The sequence below is a fragment of the Galeopterus variegatus genome, unplaced genomic scaffold (genome assembly GCF_000696425.1).
Source record: "Galeopterus variegatus unplaced genomic scaffold, G_variegatus-3.0.2 Scaffold409, whole genome shotgun sequence".
NCBI lineage: Eukaryota > Metazoa > Chordata > Mammalia > Dermoptera > Cynocephalidae > Galeopterus > Galeopterus variegatus.
Genome location: NW_007726520.1, coordinates 103,787 through 122,756, shown reverse-complemented (window position 1 = coordinate 122,756; position 18,970 = coordinate 103,787). Strand labels below are relative to the sequence as shown.

General features: G+C 51.9%; 1 protein-coding gene across 1 annotated transcript; it reads left to right on the top strand.

The window, feature by feature from the left end:
* Positions 1-3: 3 nt before the first annotated feature.
* MTCH1 (mitochondrial carrier 1) lies at positions 4-18,343 on the top strand (the record flags this gene model as incomplete). Its single annotated transcript, XM_008568439.1, has 12 exons — positions 4-315; positions 4,397-4,481; positions 7,651-7,757; positions 8,179-8,256; positions 8,618-8,675; positions 9,191-9,242; positions 11,372-11,431; positions 13,721-13,865; positions 15,902-15,949; positions 16,092-16,159; positions 16,441-16,516; positions 17,510-18,343. Coding segments are annotated over 12 exons (1,161 nt in total), but the record flags the coding sequence as incomplete, so codon positions are not given.
* Between the last annotated feature and the right edge of the window lie 627 nt (positions 18,344-18,970).

Sequence of the window (18,970 nt, the reverse complement as noted above, 5' to 3'; positions counted from 1 at the left end):
GCTTCAGCCCCGGAAGTGGCTCCCGGGGCTCGCGGCGGTGCCGCGGGGAGGGCGGGTGCGGGAGTGGGGGCGGGAGCTCGCGGCGGAGCGGCAGCGGGGGTCGAGGCCCGGGCTCGCGATCCGCCGCCCGCACACCGCGCACATCCACGCCACCCTCGGCCCGCTGCGCAGCCATCGGCTCGCAGGATGGACGGCGCGTCCGGGGGCCTGGGCTCCGGGGACAACACCCCGACCACCGAGGCACTTTTCGTGGCACTGGGCGCGGGCGTGACGGCACTCAGCCACCCGCTGCTCTACGTGAAGCTGCTCATCCAGGTGGGGGGCCCGGGGCCCCTGGGGAAATCGGGGGCTGATGTGAAGGGGACAGGCCGAGATCTGGAGGATTGGAGTAGGGGAATCCATGGCGACGGATTTGGGGAGAGGGGCGGGAACGGCGGGTTTGGAGGGGGCCGAAGGGGCAGGAGACGAGGAATGCGGCGAGGGATTTGGGAATTCAGGGGTACGGGTTTAGGGGTACAGAAGGGCCAAGGGGTCGGAGCGGCAGATTCGGGAGAGGGTGGGAGGAACTAGGGATTTGGGGGATTCAGGGGAGGGGCGATGGTATGGAGAGACGGGTTTGGGAGATGAAGGAATGGAGCAATGGACTTGGGACAGAGAAGCAGCAGATTTGGGCTGAGAGAAGCAGCAACAGAATTGGGAGAGGGGCGAGAAGTTTTGGTGAATGGGTGGGGAGGAGAGTTGGGGTGATCAAGGCAAAGTATTTAGAAGGTGAGGAACACATATTTGGAGTTGAGAGCAACAGGGGCGCTGGATTTATAACGATGGATTTAAAAGTGGCTTTGGGGGACAAAGGAGTGGCCGTCAGGGCCAACAATTTAGGAGGGGAAGGAAGGGCACCCGACTTGGGGAAGCGGGGAGGAGGGGACGGAGTTATTGTATTTACTGGATTTGGTGGGAGCGTGTGAAGGCAAAGCATTTAGCTGGGGAGAGCTATCGGTTTACAGGATATGGGGGCTTTGAATTTGATGGCGACGACAAATTTGGTGGGAGGAGAGGACGGAGTGACGCGTATTGGGGGAGGGGAACAGATTGGGCGACGCATTGGGGGAGGGGAGTGGCGGCAATATGTCTGGAGAGGGGAGCGAGGAGGCTTTTAGGGGAAAGGGGATGATGCATTTGGAGGAGAAAATGTAAAGTTTAGCTTGTGTCTGGGGGGTGGGCTGAGGGGATGGGAGTATTGGGATCGGGCAGAAGGGGCCGTTAGACTTAAGGTGGCAGGGATAGGTAGGGACTGGCAGAAATTGAGACCAAGGTAGGGATGTCTCTGGAATGGAGGGACGCATGGGCACTAGGCATACTTAGAGGGACCATCAATGCATGCAGGTGAAGTGGGCTGCTAGGGAGAGACTGAGCTGGAAGGGGTGGGGTGGAGGTGTGCTCCGGCAGAATCAGGTGGTCAGGTGGGCATAGCTGAGATGGTCGCAAATTTTATGGGTGTCACTCAGGCCTGGACTGATAGCTGAAGGTTGTAGGCTAGAATTGTCCAGGACAGTGGAGGGTGGGAGGTAACAATTGATGTGGAGACCCAACAGAGATTTGAGGTTTGATTTGAGGCAAGTAAGTGAGTGTCAGATTTTACCATCATTTTAATTGAACAGAGAGAATGTGAAATGGAATTGGAATGAGAGGGCAATGAGAATGGGAGTAATTGAAATCTGGGGGGTAATAGATTTTGGAGTGTGACCAGGAATATGTCAAGTAATGAGAAGAGTCAGTCAGAGGCATCGAGGTGCCTGAATAGAATCTAGCTGTGACTGAGATTTGGAAGTGGCTGATGGGGGAAGGTTGAGACCAAAACTGGCATTTGGTTTTGATTTGGGAGTGAGGGTTGCTTTCTTTACAGGATTAGGATTGGGTTTACAGCAATAGAGATTGTGGGTTTGGAAGAGAAATTGGCTCTTTGGAACTGGTGTGACTGAGACAAGAAGTGAGGGTGCTGGGGGCTGATGGGGTGAGATTGGGTGAGACTGGGATTTTAAGGTGGCAGGTGGGAGGGTCTGTGGAGCAGAGGATGCTGGAGCACAAGGAATGGGTGGGCTCAGTGTGAGGGAAACGGGGATATGGCTTCATCATTTAGATGATGGTGGATTTGGTTTACAGGTTTGAAAAGAAAATTGAAATAAGGGTGGTCTGGAAAGGGAATTGGAGAATGAGAGAGACCAAAAGGGGGGAAGAACGAGATGGTGGGTGGGTAAGGATGGGTGAGCTCAATTGGGGTGATAGAGGTAGCTTCTCCGATTTGAACCCATCTGGTGCTGAGTATAACATATTTTGGATGAGATCTTAATGGGTATAGCTTGGGAATCAGAATAATGTTTTGCAAAAAGGCAGATCACCATTTGGTGGAGGCAGGAGTAAAGTGACAGATTTGGGGGTTGTACAGATTAAGTAAATAAGAAGAATGCAGTGCTTTAGATCGGGACATGCGGATGTTAGGTTTAGGAGTTAGAGACTGAAGATGATGGACTGGCCTTGCCAGTATCTGATATAGGGCCATGGTGTTGGCTGTGATTAGGATTGGGTTAACAGATTTGGGGATGAAATTGGGTGAGCATGACTTGGAAACAAATAATTAAAACTTGGAGATGAGGGGAATGGGGGTGAGATTTAGCCAGGGTGCCTTTGATAATTTCAGTAGAAGTTAAGAAAATAGACTCGACAGATTTGGAAGCCATGGGGATCTGGGGTGAAGGGAAACAGATTTAAGGGTGGAATTGATGGGACTCCTAAGGAAAAAGGTCTGGAAGGGGGTGTGGCTAACTGCCTGGATCAGCTGATTCCTCTCTTTTCTCCCTCAGCTCCCCTGAGCTAGTTTTTTTTTGTTGTTTTTTTTTGTTTTTTTTGACAGTCCCCATCATAGAAGGATTTTTAAGTTTATAATTAGTAATCTGTCATGCGTCTCAGAATCAAATCCACAAGGGACAGCCTGAACTTTCAACAACGCTTGCCTGACTAAGGCAAGGAAGAAAGGGAATTGAGCCAGACAAGCACTAGAAGCATACCTGATCCACTTTATAAGGAAGAGCTTCCTAACCGGCTGTTTCTACCATGGCCGCAGTCTTCATGCTCTTCCACAGCCAAGAGCGGCTGCTCTGGTCCATCGGCCCAGCAGGCCTGCTTGGAGGGACAAGGCTGGTGTCCTGGCCCCCTGCCAAGGTGGAGAGGGTCCTTCTCATTCCCCACCTAGGCACTGGTCTCCTGGATGCCTTGCTCCTCCCTGTAGCATAGCAAACTGCCTCACTCCTCAGCAGAGACCCCACCTCTTCCTGTGGATATGGACGGTGTGGTCCTTCACCCACCCATTGGTTTAACAGATACTTCAGTTATAATCAGCATCTGTACAGCAAGAATTATAGTAGCCCTGCAGAAATGAGGGGGATCATTTTGTCACAGGGAAATGGGATGGTCGAGGTTAGAACACAGTTGAGGATATGTTTGAGGAGTAGCTGGGATTTGAGGTAACAGTTTGGTAAGCCTGGGAATGGGAGGCAGATTTGGAGGTATCTGCAGTAGATTTGGTGAGAAATTTGAGAGTGGGCTGAGCTTTGAAATGGGTGACTTAGAGCTGCACTGGCTGAAGTTTGGGACTGAGATTTGGGTATGACATGTTTGGGTGTTGCTGCGTTCAGAATTGATGTTGGAGTGAAGGTTTTCACCTGGACATGAGATTTAACTGAGATTTATTCTGAGATGAGAGTTGGGTTTGTGTATTTAAAAATGGGGGGTTCTAGGGCCGGCCCGTGGCTCACTCGGTAGAGTGTGGTGCTGACAACACCAAGGCCGCAGGTTCAGATCTCTATATAGGGATGGCCGGTTAGCTCACGTGGGAGAGCGTGGTGCTGACAACAACAAGTAAAGGGTTAAGATCCCCTTACCGGTCATCTTACTTAAAAAAAAAGGGGGGGGGGTTCTATACTGCAAATATCTGAGGTTTGAAGGTAAGAATGTTGGAGCTCACGTGGGAGAGCGTGGTGCTGACAACAACAAGTAAAGGGTTAAGATCCCCTTACCGGTCATCTTACTTAAAAAAAAAAAGGGGGGGGGGTTCTATACTGCAAATATCTGAGGTTTGAAGGTAAGAATGTTGGGGAATGAGTGTGACTTGGATTGTGGTCGGAGTTGTATCTGGGACTAGACATTTCTGTTCATTGGGAGATTACGTGATGCTGTTTATAGACACTGATGAGATTTCTGGTATGTTTTGATGGGAAAAACATTAATAGGAACAGCATTAGAATTTGTGGGAGAAGAGTTAGAGGCTTGGGAAAGAGGAGAAGCAGTGCGACTGTATCACCAGTAGAATCTGACCTTCCTTTTGTCATTGTTAATTCTGAAGGTGGGTCATGAGCCGATGCCCCCCACCCTTGGGACCAATGTGCTGGGGAGGAAGGTCCTCTATCTGCCGAGCTTCTTCACCTACGGTGAGTGTGTTTCCCAGGAAGGAAAGCCCACACCGACAGAAAAGAGGCCCTAAGCCGGGAGCAGGCCCGGCTGGTGCCCACCCCACCCCAGGAAACCACTTTGCAGCATGGCCCCCAGAGTCCAAGCTGGCATGGAGGAGGGGATCTAAGAGTGTGGCCAGAGGTGGCAGGGTGTCGGGGTGGGAACAGTGAACAATACAGCTTTGGTCCAGCTCTTTTGTCTGCAGCTGCCAGCTGCCACCCCAGTAGCAGGGGACAGATGGGTGCCCAAGGGAGAGTCCAGACTAGGACACTGGTCCTTGTCATCTGTGTCACCCCAGGTTGTGCCTGGAAGTGGGGGTGTGGTGATATTTCCTTTTGCTTTCTGAGCAGTCCTGTCCTGTTACCAGCTTTTCTGCTTTCCGGCTACTCCAGCAGGAGACCTGTCAAGGCCCTCCTGGGTTCTTTTCTTTCATCCCACTCGGTTGTCCCGTTTCTCCTGTATTCTCAGGCAGTGGTGCTTGCTCACTCTGGCATCTCCATCCACTGTTAGAGACGACATGCAGTGAGCCGCAGCTTCACCTCCGACCAGCTGCGTGAGTGTGAGCAGGCCGCTCACCTGCTCTGGTCCTGCTGCACCCCTTGTCTGCAAAGTTAAGGTCAGCTGCTTCGTGCACAGGCCCTTCACACGAGCCCCCTGTCCTAGCAGCTCCTGTGCCGCTTATCCCCTGGCCCACAGAAGCCAGCTGGCCAAGGCTTTTTCAAGCCCACCACTGCTGTCCCTCTCCCAGTCCCTACCCCAGATGCCCGTGATGGGGCCTTTCATAACTGTGCTCTTTCTCTGCATGTTCTCAGGAGAGTCTATTCCAGGCTGATCCCCTCAGCTTAGCTGCACCTCTGCTCTTCTTACCTGTTTGGTCAGTCCAGAATGTTCTTTGAAAATCCTTCTCCCTGCTGAATATCTTGGGGTTTGCCTATATGTCACATTTTTTACTTCACACACTAACTGTTGACAGAATCATATATTTCTCTCCCAGTTTTGCCTCCATGTTGTTTGGCGCAGAGTCTAGGTCCAGGCAGAATGTGTCATTTTGTGGAGAAATACATTTGTGTTTGTTTTTGTTTAGAAATTGTCAGCGTGGGGGAGGGGGAAATCACAGAAGTAGGAAGGCACCCTCATCATGGACAGTGAAGCCCATATGTAAAGATAATGCTGGATTTGCACGCAGCCAGGGCGGAGGGCCGCCAGCCCCTGCATTGTGGGTTCTGTGTGTCCGGCTCCACGTACTGTGTTACGAGGGACTCGTGGTTAGAACCCAGTTCATCTCTATTCATGTCACACAGCCTGCACGCAGCCAGGGCGGAGGGCCGCCAGCCCCTGCATTGTGGGTTCTGTGTGTCCGGCTCCACTGTGGGTACTGTGGGTACTGTGTTACGAGGGACTCGTGGTTAGAACCCAGTTCATCTCTATTCATGTCACACAGCCATTCCCAGGAGGACTCAGAGTAGAGGGGTCTTGACCCCCATCTTATTGCATCTTGGAAAGATGAGCAGAGTTCTGAGGTACCCCCCACACCTGGCCCTGTTTCTATAGATGTTGTAGTCAAGATGTTGTGAGCAGATGTCCACAGAGCACTTCTGGACACTATACCTGCTGTCAGTTAGGGGGAGGGGGTGGCTGTCTGGCTGTGTAGTAAGTACTATCTGGACAGTATCTACTCCTCCCCTCGTCATGGTGGAAGGCACCACAGCTGTTGTGACATTCTCTTGTGTAAAGGAAAGAACGCCCCGGAGGGTTTCCAGGTACTGCAGAAAGACCCTGGAGTGACAGAGCCCCTTGTCAGCCCAGGGGCCCTTGGGGCCTACACAGGCCTGTGTAGCCTTTTCTGCATACCTTTCTCTGCTCTCACTTGTTCATGCCTCATCTCTGAAATGGGGAGAAATAGGGGTCTTTACTCCTTTCCTTACTGGTAGGCAGATCGTTAGAAAGAGGTTCAGTGAGGCTTTGTCCTGACGAGCTCCCTTTTGCTGACTGTGATCTCCCTGCCCCCAAAACACACCTTCCTTCTCTGCCTGTTCACTCTGTGAAGTAGGGCACCTTGCCACTGGCCCAGCATCCCCCCACCCTCTACTCCTCTCCAGCCCACCCCACTCTCAGGAAACCACATAGACAGGTAATGGGCTCTCAGCCCAGTGAAGGCTCATGCTAGCCGTGACATTGAATTGCTGGGCCAGAAGACGTGTTGCAGAGGAGAAAAGGGCATATTTGCGTGTTTCTGCCTCTGTGCGGTGCTAGAGAGCTAGTCATGGGTCTGAAAGGGGAGCACACTGTCTGACAGAATGTTCTGCTAGCTTCCAGGTGTGAACATGGCTAAAAATGATATAACGGCTGGCTGGTTAGCTCAGTTGGTTAGAGTGTGGTGTTAAAACACCAAGGTCAAGGGTTCAGATTCCCATACCAATCTCCATACTGGCTAGCCACCTGAAAAAAAAAAAAAAAGAAAAAAGTATCCTTAAAAGGATAGACGCTAATGAAAAACACTGACTCACGCAGGTAGGGTCTAGCTTCCCTGATCGCTTAAGTTTTTTCTAGAGAATAGTTCATTAGTGCTTCTGTTTTAGTTACTTCTCCACAGGCTCGCTTTTTCTTTGATAAATGGCAGCAGGGGCCAGGCGGTGTCCTGGGTGCACAGTAACAGGGTGGGGACCGCCCTGGCATTGCGTGTTCAGGGACATCCTTGAGCCTTTCTTCTGGGAGACCTTCCCTTTCCTTTTTTCCTCCTTTAGGTTGCAAACTTCATCATTGCCTGGGGATATTCTCTCTTCCTTTTTTCCTTGTCGCTGAGAAAAACATATTTTGTAAGCAGCAGAATTGGTTTCTGGGTTGCAGCACTTAAGTTGCTGAGTTGAGAAACCATAGCTGAGTTTGCCAAGTAAAGTTTTCAAAGCTACAAAGAAGAAAATGTATGAACTTGTTTGTCAGAAACGTTTGAAGGTTTTACAAAACGAAACAGGCTAGAAGACATGGGGGTTGGGGCCTGCCTGCTTCTGGGTCCTGGACAGAGCTCCCTCCTGTGCCTGCAGTCAGCAGTTACTGGAGGGATGAGCTGCATCTGGTCTGGGCGTGTGTGTGACCCAGGAGTGGATGCTACTGGGTGGGGTGTGACGCTGCACCTCTGCTTTCTTATAGCCAAGTACATTGTACAAGTGGATGGGAAGATAGGGCTGTTCCGAGGTCTGAGCCCCCGACTGATGTCCAACGCCCTCTCCACTGTGACCAGGGGCAGCATGAAGAAGGTGAGCCCGGTGCAAAGCCAAGAGTTGTTGCCCAAGGTGCCCCATGCTCCTGGCCACCCCCAGAGGCAGCGCATGGGCCCTGGTCCTTCTTTCCCCTTCCTGGACTAGTGAAGGCTCACCCCAGCACTGTGGCCAGGCTCCAGATCCTGGTGGTCAAACCCTGAGTCTTGTGCTTGCAGGGGCTCCCACCCCACAGCTGTCTTGCTTTCCCACAGCTGGGACACTAGATGGCGGCTTTCTCCCCCACCCGCCCTGTCCCCTGCTAAGCTCCAGGCCTGAGGGTTACCTGAGGCAGACCCAGTTGGTGGACACTGCAGAGAAAATATTAGGAGCTGGTTCCTGCTATCTTTGCCCCTTAAGAGTTAGATTTAAGAGGCATCACTGTACTTTGTGCTTGGCCCTCCTTTGTTTTTTGTGTCAGGTTTTCCCTCCGGATGAGATTGAGCAGGTTTCCAACAAGGATGATATGAAGACTTCTCTGAAGAAAGTCGTGAAGGAGGTGGGTGTCTAGAGTTGGAGAAGGGAGGCCTATGGAGGGGAGCCTGCCTATGTCTCATCCCCATGTTGGGCAGGTCGTTGAGGAGCAACAGAGCTGGGTCCTTGTACATGCGCAGGTGGGATGGTACGTGGAAGGGGCCCCAGCTTGGACACTGCAGGGAATCCCAGAAAACCTGGGACCCAGCCTCACTCCTAGGTGGAGGGGACAGGGGGGGTGGCAACAAGTGGGACCATCCTTGGTAGCCTGACCCCACGTGAGTGCTATGGGGTCCCAGTTTTCCCTTGTAAGAATTTGTAGCTCCCTAAGAGTGCAGATTCCAGAGATGGGCGTGAGCAAGTTTCTGCTGTCTGTTCTCTTCCAGACCTCCTACGAGATGATGATGCAGTGTGTGTCCCGCATGCTGGCCCACCCCCTGCATGGTAAGCTGCCTGTGGAGATTGGGTCTAAGCCATGAGTCCAATGGGAAGGGTGGGCGGTGGGCCGACCCCTCATGGACTGTAGATAGGCAGTGGCTGAACGACTGGGAAGGGGTCACGGGGTGGGGGTATTCCGCTGGAAGCCCATTGAGGAGAGATTGGCCAGGGGTCCTTTGCAAAAAGAGCTGGGACTCTTTAGTGGGCCGACCCCTCATGGACTGTAGATAGGCAGTGGCTGAACGACTGGGAAGGGGTCACGGGGTGGGGGTATTCTGCTGGAAGCCCATTGAGGAGAGATTGGCCAGGGGTCCTTTGCAAAAAGAGCTGGGACTCTTTCCAGGCAGGAGAATGGGGACACTGTGGTCATGGGGTGTGGCAGAGAATCCCAGAGGCCTTCTCCTCTCATACGCTCTGACATAGGCCATGTACAGTGGCCACTCTGCACCAGGCACCCCACGGCTGGGGTGTTGTGGGCTTTGGCCTGCCACATCACCTGTGTGTGTTTTCTTTTTCCTCAGTCATCTCAATGCGCTGCATGGTCCAGTTTGTGGGACGGGAGGCCAAGTACAGGTGGGTAATTTTTCTTAGGACTGGCAGGAGTGCACCTGTTACCCTTCAGATGTTTCAGGACAGGCGATGCTGGGTCAGTTGCTGCACCTTTTCTGACCTACTTCTGTGTGATAGCTTGACCTGCTGCCTGGCTTCAGAGGGGTGTGGCAGTGACTTCCAGTCTATGTCCAGGGCATTCTCTCCTCTCCATTACTTATCGGGGGCTGCCTTAGATGAGTCTAGGTGCCTTGCAGAGAGCCAGTGGGATTAGAGTCTGCTTGGATTAGGAGTTCTGGCACCAGAGCTGATTCTGCCACTCAGGACTGAGCTGGGGTCCCCTCCTGGACCCCCCATGTTATGCCAGCTGTTGTAGAACCCAGCTTATGGCTCTTTTCATCCTCTACTAAGAAGCTATCCACTCTCGGGTCTTGGTGCTCATCCCTTTCATTGTATACCAGACACTACCTAGATCTGCGTGTGGCACTGATCTGAGTGCTGGGTGCATATGTGTTAATACAGTGTCTCGTGGCACTTGTGCCCTCCCTGCCCCTCTGAGGCTGAATGCAGGATGTTAGGCAGGTCCTGGGGGCATTTGGCAGGAGGACACGCCTGGGTTACCTTCCTCTCTGAGATTCTCATTTCCTGGGGTCAGTAGTTCCTACAGCTGTCCTGTGGGGCCACCGCCCCAAGAAGCTCTGCTGCCTTGCTGTCTCATTTTGGGTTCGCTAGTGGGAAGGTGGCCCATTCCCCCAGACTGTAATGTGAGGTTGGTAGATGGGACCAGGAGGGAATAATCTGGCTCAGAACCCCAGTGGGCCAAGCCATTGTTGTGAGAAGAGTCATGGGGCCTGTCAGGGCTGGGGCGCCCCAGGACAAGCACTGCCCAGGGCTTTGGCTCTCGCCATCTCCTCTCTGCTAGGTTGCCCTTTCTACCTGGGCTTCACATAGCTTCCATTCAGGACAGGCTGGTTGACATTTCTAGCCACAAGTCACGGATGTTATTGAGCCTCCATTGCATTTCACACCTAAGACACCACAGCCTGTTCTCTGATCTCTAACAGGCTGCAGTGGCCAGGCTACTAGTCCCCAGTTCCCTTCTGTGGAGGCAGTCACGGATGTTATTGAGCCTCCATTGCATTTCACACCTAAGACACCACAGCCTGTCCTCTGATCTCTAACAGGCTGCAGTGGCCAGGCTACTAGTCCCCAGTTCCCTTCTGTGGAGGCCCAGATGCCTTTTCCGTGGCTGATTTCAGAGCCTCCTGCTGCAGGGCCCTGTGTTCCTTCTCTGCCCTCTGGGAAGGTGATTTTCTCTGCTCCCCACCCCCTCCTGCTCTCAGTCTGTTGACACAGGCTCTTCTTCTGCCTGAAGGCTGTTTAGCCAGAGGAAAACACTAGGGCCGGGCAGGGGAAGGGCCCACCACTTCTACAGCAGTGGCTGGAACTGGGAGGTTCATTCCTAAGTTCCAGATCCCACAGAAAATGGTAGTAGAGGACTGCTAGGTCTTCTCCTCCTGTGGGTTGTTGGGTATCTTAGTCCATTTTGTATTGCTATAACAATACCTGAGACTGGATAATTTATAAAGAACAGAGATTTATTTGGCTCATGATTCTGGAGCCAGGGAAGTCCAAGTATGGTGGCAGCATCTGCTCGGCTTCTGGAGGACTTCTCATGCTGCATCATAACATAGTGGGAGGACAAAGGGGAAGCAGACATATGTGAAAGGGCCAAACACGAAGGGGGTCCTCACTTTATAATAACCCGCTCTCCGGGCACTAATCCATTCCCATGGGAACTAACCTAGTCTCAGGGGAGCTACCATGAGAACAGCACCAAACCACCCATGAGGGCAAAGCCCCCATGACCCAAACGCTTCCTATTAGACCCTTCCTCCCAGCATTGCCGCACTGGAGATCAAGTTCCAGCATGAATTGTGGCAGACACACACCACAGCATTGGGTTTCCCCATTCTCTATGAACTGTGTAAACTCCCCCCCACCCCAAACAAGAGCTTTTTTTCTTCTTCCCTTGGGACCCCTCTTCTCCCCATCCAAGCTCGGACTGGCTGGATCTGAGCATGGCTGGTGGTCCCTGCTCCATAACGGGTTGGGCTTCTGCTAGGTGACTGGGTGTTTTGCCTTCTTCACAGCGGCGTGCTGAGCTCCATTGGGAAGATTTTCAAAGAGGAGGGGCTGCTGGGATTCTTCGTGTACGTGAGTTTATACATCCCATAACTGGCCATGGGGCATGGCTCTACTAACAGGAGTGTTCTCAACTTCAGGCCATAGCTGCTGGCCACAGACTAACCACAGGGCTCTGCCCCAGCCTCAGTAGCTGCAGCCCAGCTCTGTAGAGCTGCATAGCTCCGAGCTACGAATCATCAGGACCAAAGCTGCTCGGCCCTTTTCAGGTCACGCCTCACATAAAAATGGTACTGTTTGTCCAGGACACCGGGGAGATGAACTGACCAACCCCCACCGGGCCCCATCAATGCACACAGGGCTGGGGGTGGGCATGGGGCTGGTCTTCATGAGGTGAGGCACTGTATAGTCATCGGCTTCACTGCCAAAAAATGACTGCACCTCTGTCACTTGGACTGAAGTCTGAGTGATGGCAGCTCACGGACTGATGCCAGCCGATGGATTCTGTTTGACACAACATTTCTGACAAATTAGTTGTTAAACATTTGAGATATTTCACACAAAAATTCATATTTCTGGCATCTCTTAAGAAGTCAGAAAATCTGGCCCCTATGGGCCTGTGTTTCTGCAGAGCAGCTGTCGGGCTGGGGCCCCGGGGGCTGCTCCTTTGGTGGAGTACACAGTCTCCTGATGGCCATGGAGTCCCGCATTCTCTGTTGTTTCTCATCCAGCTGACTTCATCTGTGAAGAAAGCCCATGCTGAAAAGACTGTGTTCAGAAAGCATAAAGCACAGACAGAACCCAGAAGCCAGGCTTGACAAGTGTGTTTTCTGTTTTGTCTTTTAAGGTCTAGGCAATGACATACATGCTGTTATGTATATAGCATGCTAGATATTGGGCTCCGTATTAACAAGTCTATATTGTGGTTTTCCAGTTTGCCAAGTGTTTTTATTTATAATCCTTTGTTTAACCAAGAAACTACTATGTGTAGGGCGTGTGTGTATGTATATATATGTGTGTGTGTGCGCGTGCGTGTGTGTGTGCGTGTGTGTGTGCGTGTGTGTGTGTGTGTGTGTGTGTTTGTTTGTGTGTGTGGTTCTCAACAGGAGATGGTTTTACTCCTCAGGGAACACTGGCAATGTCTGGAGACATCTGTGGTTGTCAACTGGCACCTAGTGGGTAGAGGCCAGGGTTGCTGCTAAATAGCTGGCAACAGAGAAGACAGCCCCACAGCAAAGAATTATCCAGCCCAAAACGTCAATAGTGCCAAGGCTGAGAAACCCTGACTTAGGTACACACATATACATATTCACACACACACACACACACACATGTATGTGTAAGTGCTCATGTGAATAAATATCTGTGCTTGTACCTGGTATACATCTAGCACATCACCCCCTCTAGCATTTTTCACACTGTGCAATTTGTGCTGGTGTGTGAATAGGATTCTCACACAGCAGATGCTTGCCCTTCGGGTTCTTTTTCCCCACATGATTTTGGGACAAGTGATACACACACATTACAATATTCAGAAAGCACCAAAGGGTATGTGTGCATAGTCAGTCTGAACACAGACAGGCAACAGGATTAGAAATTACATTCACAAAGGTTAATTTTATTAATATCCCCCATAACATAGGAGAGTCACATATATTCTTTTGAACTTTTCAAATATTTTATAGTACCATTTTTAAAAATTCAAAAATAATAATTCTGCTTCCCCATCCAATAGACTGCCATTCTTCTCCTGGAGAGCCTCCCAAGGCACTCCACTCCTAAACAAGAAGATAAACATTTTTAAAAAACACAAGTAGCACACAGGACCCACTGATCTCAGACTGGCTTTTTGCCCTCAGCTCTATCTTAGGGAACTTTCCATACAGCATATACAGCTGTTTATCCTAAAGGCCGTCACCTTAAAGTCACACCTCCTTGCAAATGCTAGCATGGAATGTCTTTGATGGAACATTCCAGGGGTGAAGAGGAGAGTGTTTTGTAAGAGTTGGTTAGGTAAAGAGGTCAGGAGAAAATGACCAACATTTAGGTACTCTTTCATAATCTGTATTTGAAAATCCTAGATTTGGCAACATTTATGTCTTGATCCCTGGCTTCTGTGGTTTGAAGACAGCTTGTGAGACCCTTGACTAATTTGTGGCATGTAACACCTCCCCGTGGGAAAAGGAATACTACCTTCTCCATGTGGATAGTGCTGGCCTATGTGGCCCATCCAGGCTCCCTTCCTGAGGCTGTGCTGAAGTTATGAGCTTGGAACATCCCTGCCTGCTTCCTGGGTGTGGAGTCCCCAGGAACTGTTTGCTCCCTCCTCTACTCATCTTTGCTCACTTGTTTTTTAGCGGCTTAATCCCTCACCTCCTGGGCGATGTGGTTTTCTTATGGGGCTGTAACCTGCTGGCCCACTTCATCAATGCCTACCTGGTGGATGACAGCGTGAGTGACACCCCAGGGGGGCTGGGAAACGACCAGAATCCAGGTTCCCAGGTTGGTTGGAACAAGGACTTGTCCTTTTTTCCGTGTACTGCTGATGCCCAGGGGCTGGGGCAGACTTGAGGACTCTGGGATTCCAAGTATCAGGCTCTGAGGGCAAGAGGAGGGTCTCTGGTTGTCCCTGGAGTCAGCTTTGCCTTGGGGGACAGTGGCCGCAAGAGCTGAGATTCCAGAATGGTACCCAGACCTGGGAGGAATGTATGGAATTCTTGTCCCTGGACAGCTTTTAGAAACAGATCCTAGCTTATCTGGGGCTGCTGTGAGGCAGTGACCCAACTAGTGCTCAGGAAACAGGAGATAAACCAGCTGATAATGATCATCCTTTAACCTCTGCTTCATGTTTGAAGCTTTTCAGAACTCTTTTGTAAACATTATGACCTCTGATCCCAATGGCACCCTAGTTGTGAAGGTAACAGTGTAGGCAGGTATAATGCCCCATTTACAGATACGGAAATTGAGACCCAGAGATTAAATGGGCTCTCCAGAGTCACTGGGCTGGAGCCAACAGAGCTGGGACTAGGTCTTCCCTGTACCAGGCTGAGTGTGCCTCCCTTCTTGAGTTTTTTTAGACGAGCTAGGAAGTGTCCAATCCAGACTCACCCCTGTTTTAGCAGTGGTCTACACAGTCTGGTATACACAGACCTCTCAGCAGGACGGGTCAAGCACAAGAGGGCTTGGTCCTTCTACAAGGCACTTGAAGAAAAGTGTCTGAGCACCCAGTGCACTGATTGGTTCTGCCTGAACGAAGGTAAAAGTTAGGAAGCAGCAATGGTTGGGGATTTCTGATAGCAAGACATCCTCACAGCAGTGACTGCCAAGTCCAGGAGTGAAGAGGAGGTCCTTGGGGATCTGTTTGCTAGAATTACTTGGGTGGGGTGGGGGGCCATAGTCTACATGTCTGTGCGTCTGGGCCCCAGACTGGCAACTCTGGGGGTGGGGTGTGTCTGGTCACATGTCTATGGTGAGGAATGCCCTGCCTCAAATGGGAGCCTTGGCTCACAGGGAGACTAACTGGCTGTTTGACTTGGGTAGGTGAGTCTTAACTGGCCTTTCAAGCAAGTTAAAATGACTCTATGGAGCCCCGCCCCCAAATGCAGTTACAAGGGCATGTGCTCGCGGCTCTGCCCTTTCTCTGGAGCTTCATGGGTGGGTGGATAAGCTGTTGCACATACACAGCAAGGCTGGGGCAGCTGGGGTGTCTTGGTTAGGGGGGTCACAGCTGACTGGTTTCTTTGGTCTAGGTGGGCAGCTGTTTGGCCAGGGGCTGCTGCACTTAATGTCAGCGGCAACAGCAATCAACAGTTTCATTGAACGTACTTTTAAGTGCTTTTCTGTGTGTGTCTTAAAGGCTAAGATGAGGCTACCAGGCCTGCCAAGGCAGCTCCAGCAGAGGGGTGAGCAGATCTCTGCCCAGAGCTCCAGGGCATCCACCCGGTGGGATGGCTATGCTACAGCAAGCTGAGGGATGGGAAGCCCCACCTTTCCTAGTTAGGGCCTGTTTCCTGGGCAAAGTAGAATTTCAGGAGTTGGGGTCTGAAGGGGGCAAAGCTTGGTGTGGTGGGGGTGGCAATAAACCGAGAGTTTCCCTTTGCCTTATGCCACAGGGCCAGGATTCTGTGTTGGGGTGTCAGGGCAGGTGTCTGAATGTCCATTAAGAAGGCACTCATCGAGCACCAACTATGTGCCGAGCCCCAGATGTCAATCAGGCAGGTGCAGGCTCAGCCCTGGGTGCTCACAGTCTGGTGGGGCTACAACAGGCCAGCAGTAAATGACACCCCTTTCTGGTCTCTGTCCCTTCTGTTCCTTCACGGGACTTCCTTCAGTCCAGTTACCCCACTTCTGCCTCCCAGGTTTTCTCTTGGCTCTGACTATGAGGCCACAGAAGCAGCTGGCAGGCTGTGAAAGGGAAGACAGTGTGTGCGGCGTGCGTGTGAGGAGCTGAGCACAGGGGTGTGGAGGGCAAGGTGAAGGGGGCCACAGGTCTGAAGTCCACATCCTGAAGGGACTGCTCTTCCTTTCTGTCTCCTCAGTTCAGCCAGGCCCTGGCCATCCGGAGCTACACCAAGTTTGTGATGGGGGTAAGTCGAGCCAGCTGCCCTTTCCACTGCCCTGTGGACCTGGGTATGACTTAGGAGGCCAGCCCTGGTGGTAACTGGAGGTCTAGGCTGGGGGGTTGGGGGCAGGCTGGGTCACTGGCACTCAGGTCTGTCTGGGTTTCAGATTGCAGTGAGCATGCTGACCTACCCCTTCCTGTTGGTCGGTGATCTCATGGCTGTCAACAACTGCGGGTAGGTGTGCACCCTCCACCTGGCACTCTACCAAGGTGCAGGGGGACCCAGCTGAGCCCTGCCCGCTCTCTACCCACCTCCTGCCTTGTTTGTGTGTAGGTTCAGCCCACCAGGCATCCTGGCCTTCTCTTGGAGTCACCAAGCCCCTTTGGGGTGAGCCTATGGTTTCAGGATGTGGGCTGGTGGCATCTCCAATCCATTCCTTCCTGAGGGCTCCTTTACTTTGGCTGACCTGTCTCTCACTGTTCCCTGGGGCTAACACCCACTCTCCTTCTGGGCAGGCTGCAGGCTGGGCTCCCCCCTTACTCCCCAGTGTTCAAATCCTGGATTCACTGCTGGAAGTACCTGAGTGTGCAGGTAAGCGAGCACGCAGGGAGGAGGCTTTCCCATTCTTTGCCACATCCATCAGGTGACGGTTTTGTGGACTCTTCATTGCATGCAAAGAGTTTCGTGGAATCTGCCATTGTGAGGACGGTGGATAAAGAGAATATAGACACTTGGTTTAAGGTGAAAACCTTACGTTGTTCAGAAAAGGTCTGAGATGGTTGTCTGGATTTATTTAAAAATTATATATCAGCAGAAGTCTCCTTTCCTTTGAGTCTCAGGGACTCTTAGGACAAGGATAAGGGAGCTCTAACTTTATCCTTCAAATAACGTGGGCCAGAAATGGGAGGCCTAAGATTAGATCAGCTGAATTCCTGGATTTCTGGGGCGCCCAGTCCCAGCAGAGCCTGAGGTTGGAGCTGGGCCACGTGGGAAGCCTGGTGGGGATGCCAGCCTTGGGTTCTCCTGTTCTGTGCCGAAGCCGCCTCCTGATGGCTGGAGCTCTTGGGCCCAGCAGTCAAGGATCTAGGCTCCTGGCCCAGGGCAGATCCTTGCCTTTTCTTGGCCTCAGCTTGCCTTGCAGTAAAATGGGGCAGTGACCTGGGGAGGAGGTCACTGCCTGGCCTCAAGGTAGAGAAGAGGATGGATGAAAGGGGATTGGGGAGGAAGAGACAGCCTCAGTTCTTCCCAGCAGCCCCATCTGTCTAGAGCATCACATCCTCCCCATGGGTGTTAGAAGAGTCCCAGACCACTTGGGCTAGAGGAGCAATAAGTCTCCTCTTTGGGAGTTCCCTAATGAGTGTCCCTTAGGCATTGGACACCCCCAGGGCATGAAGTGAACCCCATTCTTCTGCCTCAGCACAGGCAGGTTCTGACCTTACCCTCCAGGAATGTGAGCGTAGGCCCTACACCCCAACCCTGGGCCTCTGAGCTCCTGGACCCTTCTCTGCCTTGCACTGGGCTTCCTCTGGGGGTGAAGAAGCATGGCCTCCCCTGTCACTGGCCCTGCGCTTCCTTTCAATCCAGGGCCAGCTCTTCCGTGGCTCCAGCCTGCTTTTCCGCCGGGTGTCATCAGGATCGTGTTTTGCCCTGGAGTAACCTGAATCACCTATAAAAACGCTGTCTCAGCCTGGCCACCGTGGGTGAGGCCTGATCATCTCTGGACAACTGCAAGATGACTCCAACCCAGCAACACCTAGATGTGCTCCAGCCCAGCTGGGCTTCAGTTTCCATATTTGCCATGTGTCTGTCTGTCCAGATGTGGGGTCAGACAGGGGTGGAGCTCCACCCAGTGGATTGGGTCACCTGTTAGACCTGGGAAAAATAGGGTGGGGTTGGGGAATTGGGGAAGAATCCCCTTATTTCCCATATTTGCTGAGTCTGCCTTGTGCAGGGTGCCAGAGAACAGCTTGTGGAAGCCCAGGTTTGATGGGGAAAGGCCTGTGGGGTCAGATCTCACCCCCTCACACCTGTCCCTTCAGCCCACCTCTCATCCTGCAGCTCAGCTGGGAGCATCACTCTCCTGCTTTGTAAGTAGGGCACTCCTTTCACCAGGCCACCATCATGTCTAGGCCTGTGCTAGGAGGCTAATGCTGGGTTCTGCCTTCATTTTTCTCAACACTACTTTTCTGATAGGAAGGCAGCACCTTCTTCTGAATGGGAAATCACGTGACTACTTAGAATACGTCCCCCTCATCTAATGATCATCTGTTTAATGGTGACACTTCAAGTGCAGGATCTGGTTACCTGTGCAGTTGTGAATACCCAGAAGTTAGGCAGATCAGTGTCTCTAGTCCTACCCAGTTCATGGTAAGATTTGACCCTGTCTCCCTCAAATAAATGTATTGGTGGTGGTTTGGAGTTTTGTGAGAAGTGTCTTATTTTTGTAAGTTAAAAAACTATCAGCAGAGACCCTCTCAGCCCTTCATGTTGGTGTGAGAAGGGGCTGCTCTGCCTGCAGGTGATCAGTGCCAAGGCTCATGGAGACCCGTCTCGGGGGAGACAGTGGATGAAGTGGAGATGCCAGTTCACAGAGCAATGACCAATGCATAGACCTCCTGCCAGGGGACAGTCCTTTCACAAAGCTTCCATCCAAACCCTAACTGTCATCTCAGCACCATTTGAAGATGACATATCTTCAGGCTTTACTCAGAGTCGTCTGGTCAGTGGTTACAGCAGAAGGGGCAGATCTCCCAGTGTTTCTGCCCAACACTAGGGACAAAACTTACAGAAGTTTTGAGGTCTAGCTAGATTCCCAGAAGTGTTCTCTGCCCATTACAGCAGAAGGGGCAGATCTCCCAGTGTTTCTGCCCAACACTAGGGACAAAACTTACAGAAGTTTTGAGGTCTAGCTAGATTCCCAGAAGTGTTCTCTGCCCATGCTGTAGGGGACCTGGCCTGTGAGAGTTGGGGTCTGGTGACTTCGGTCATACTTCCTTCATAGTTACAAGCTAGGTCACCCCCCAGGGAAGGCCCCTAGGGTGCTTT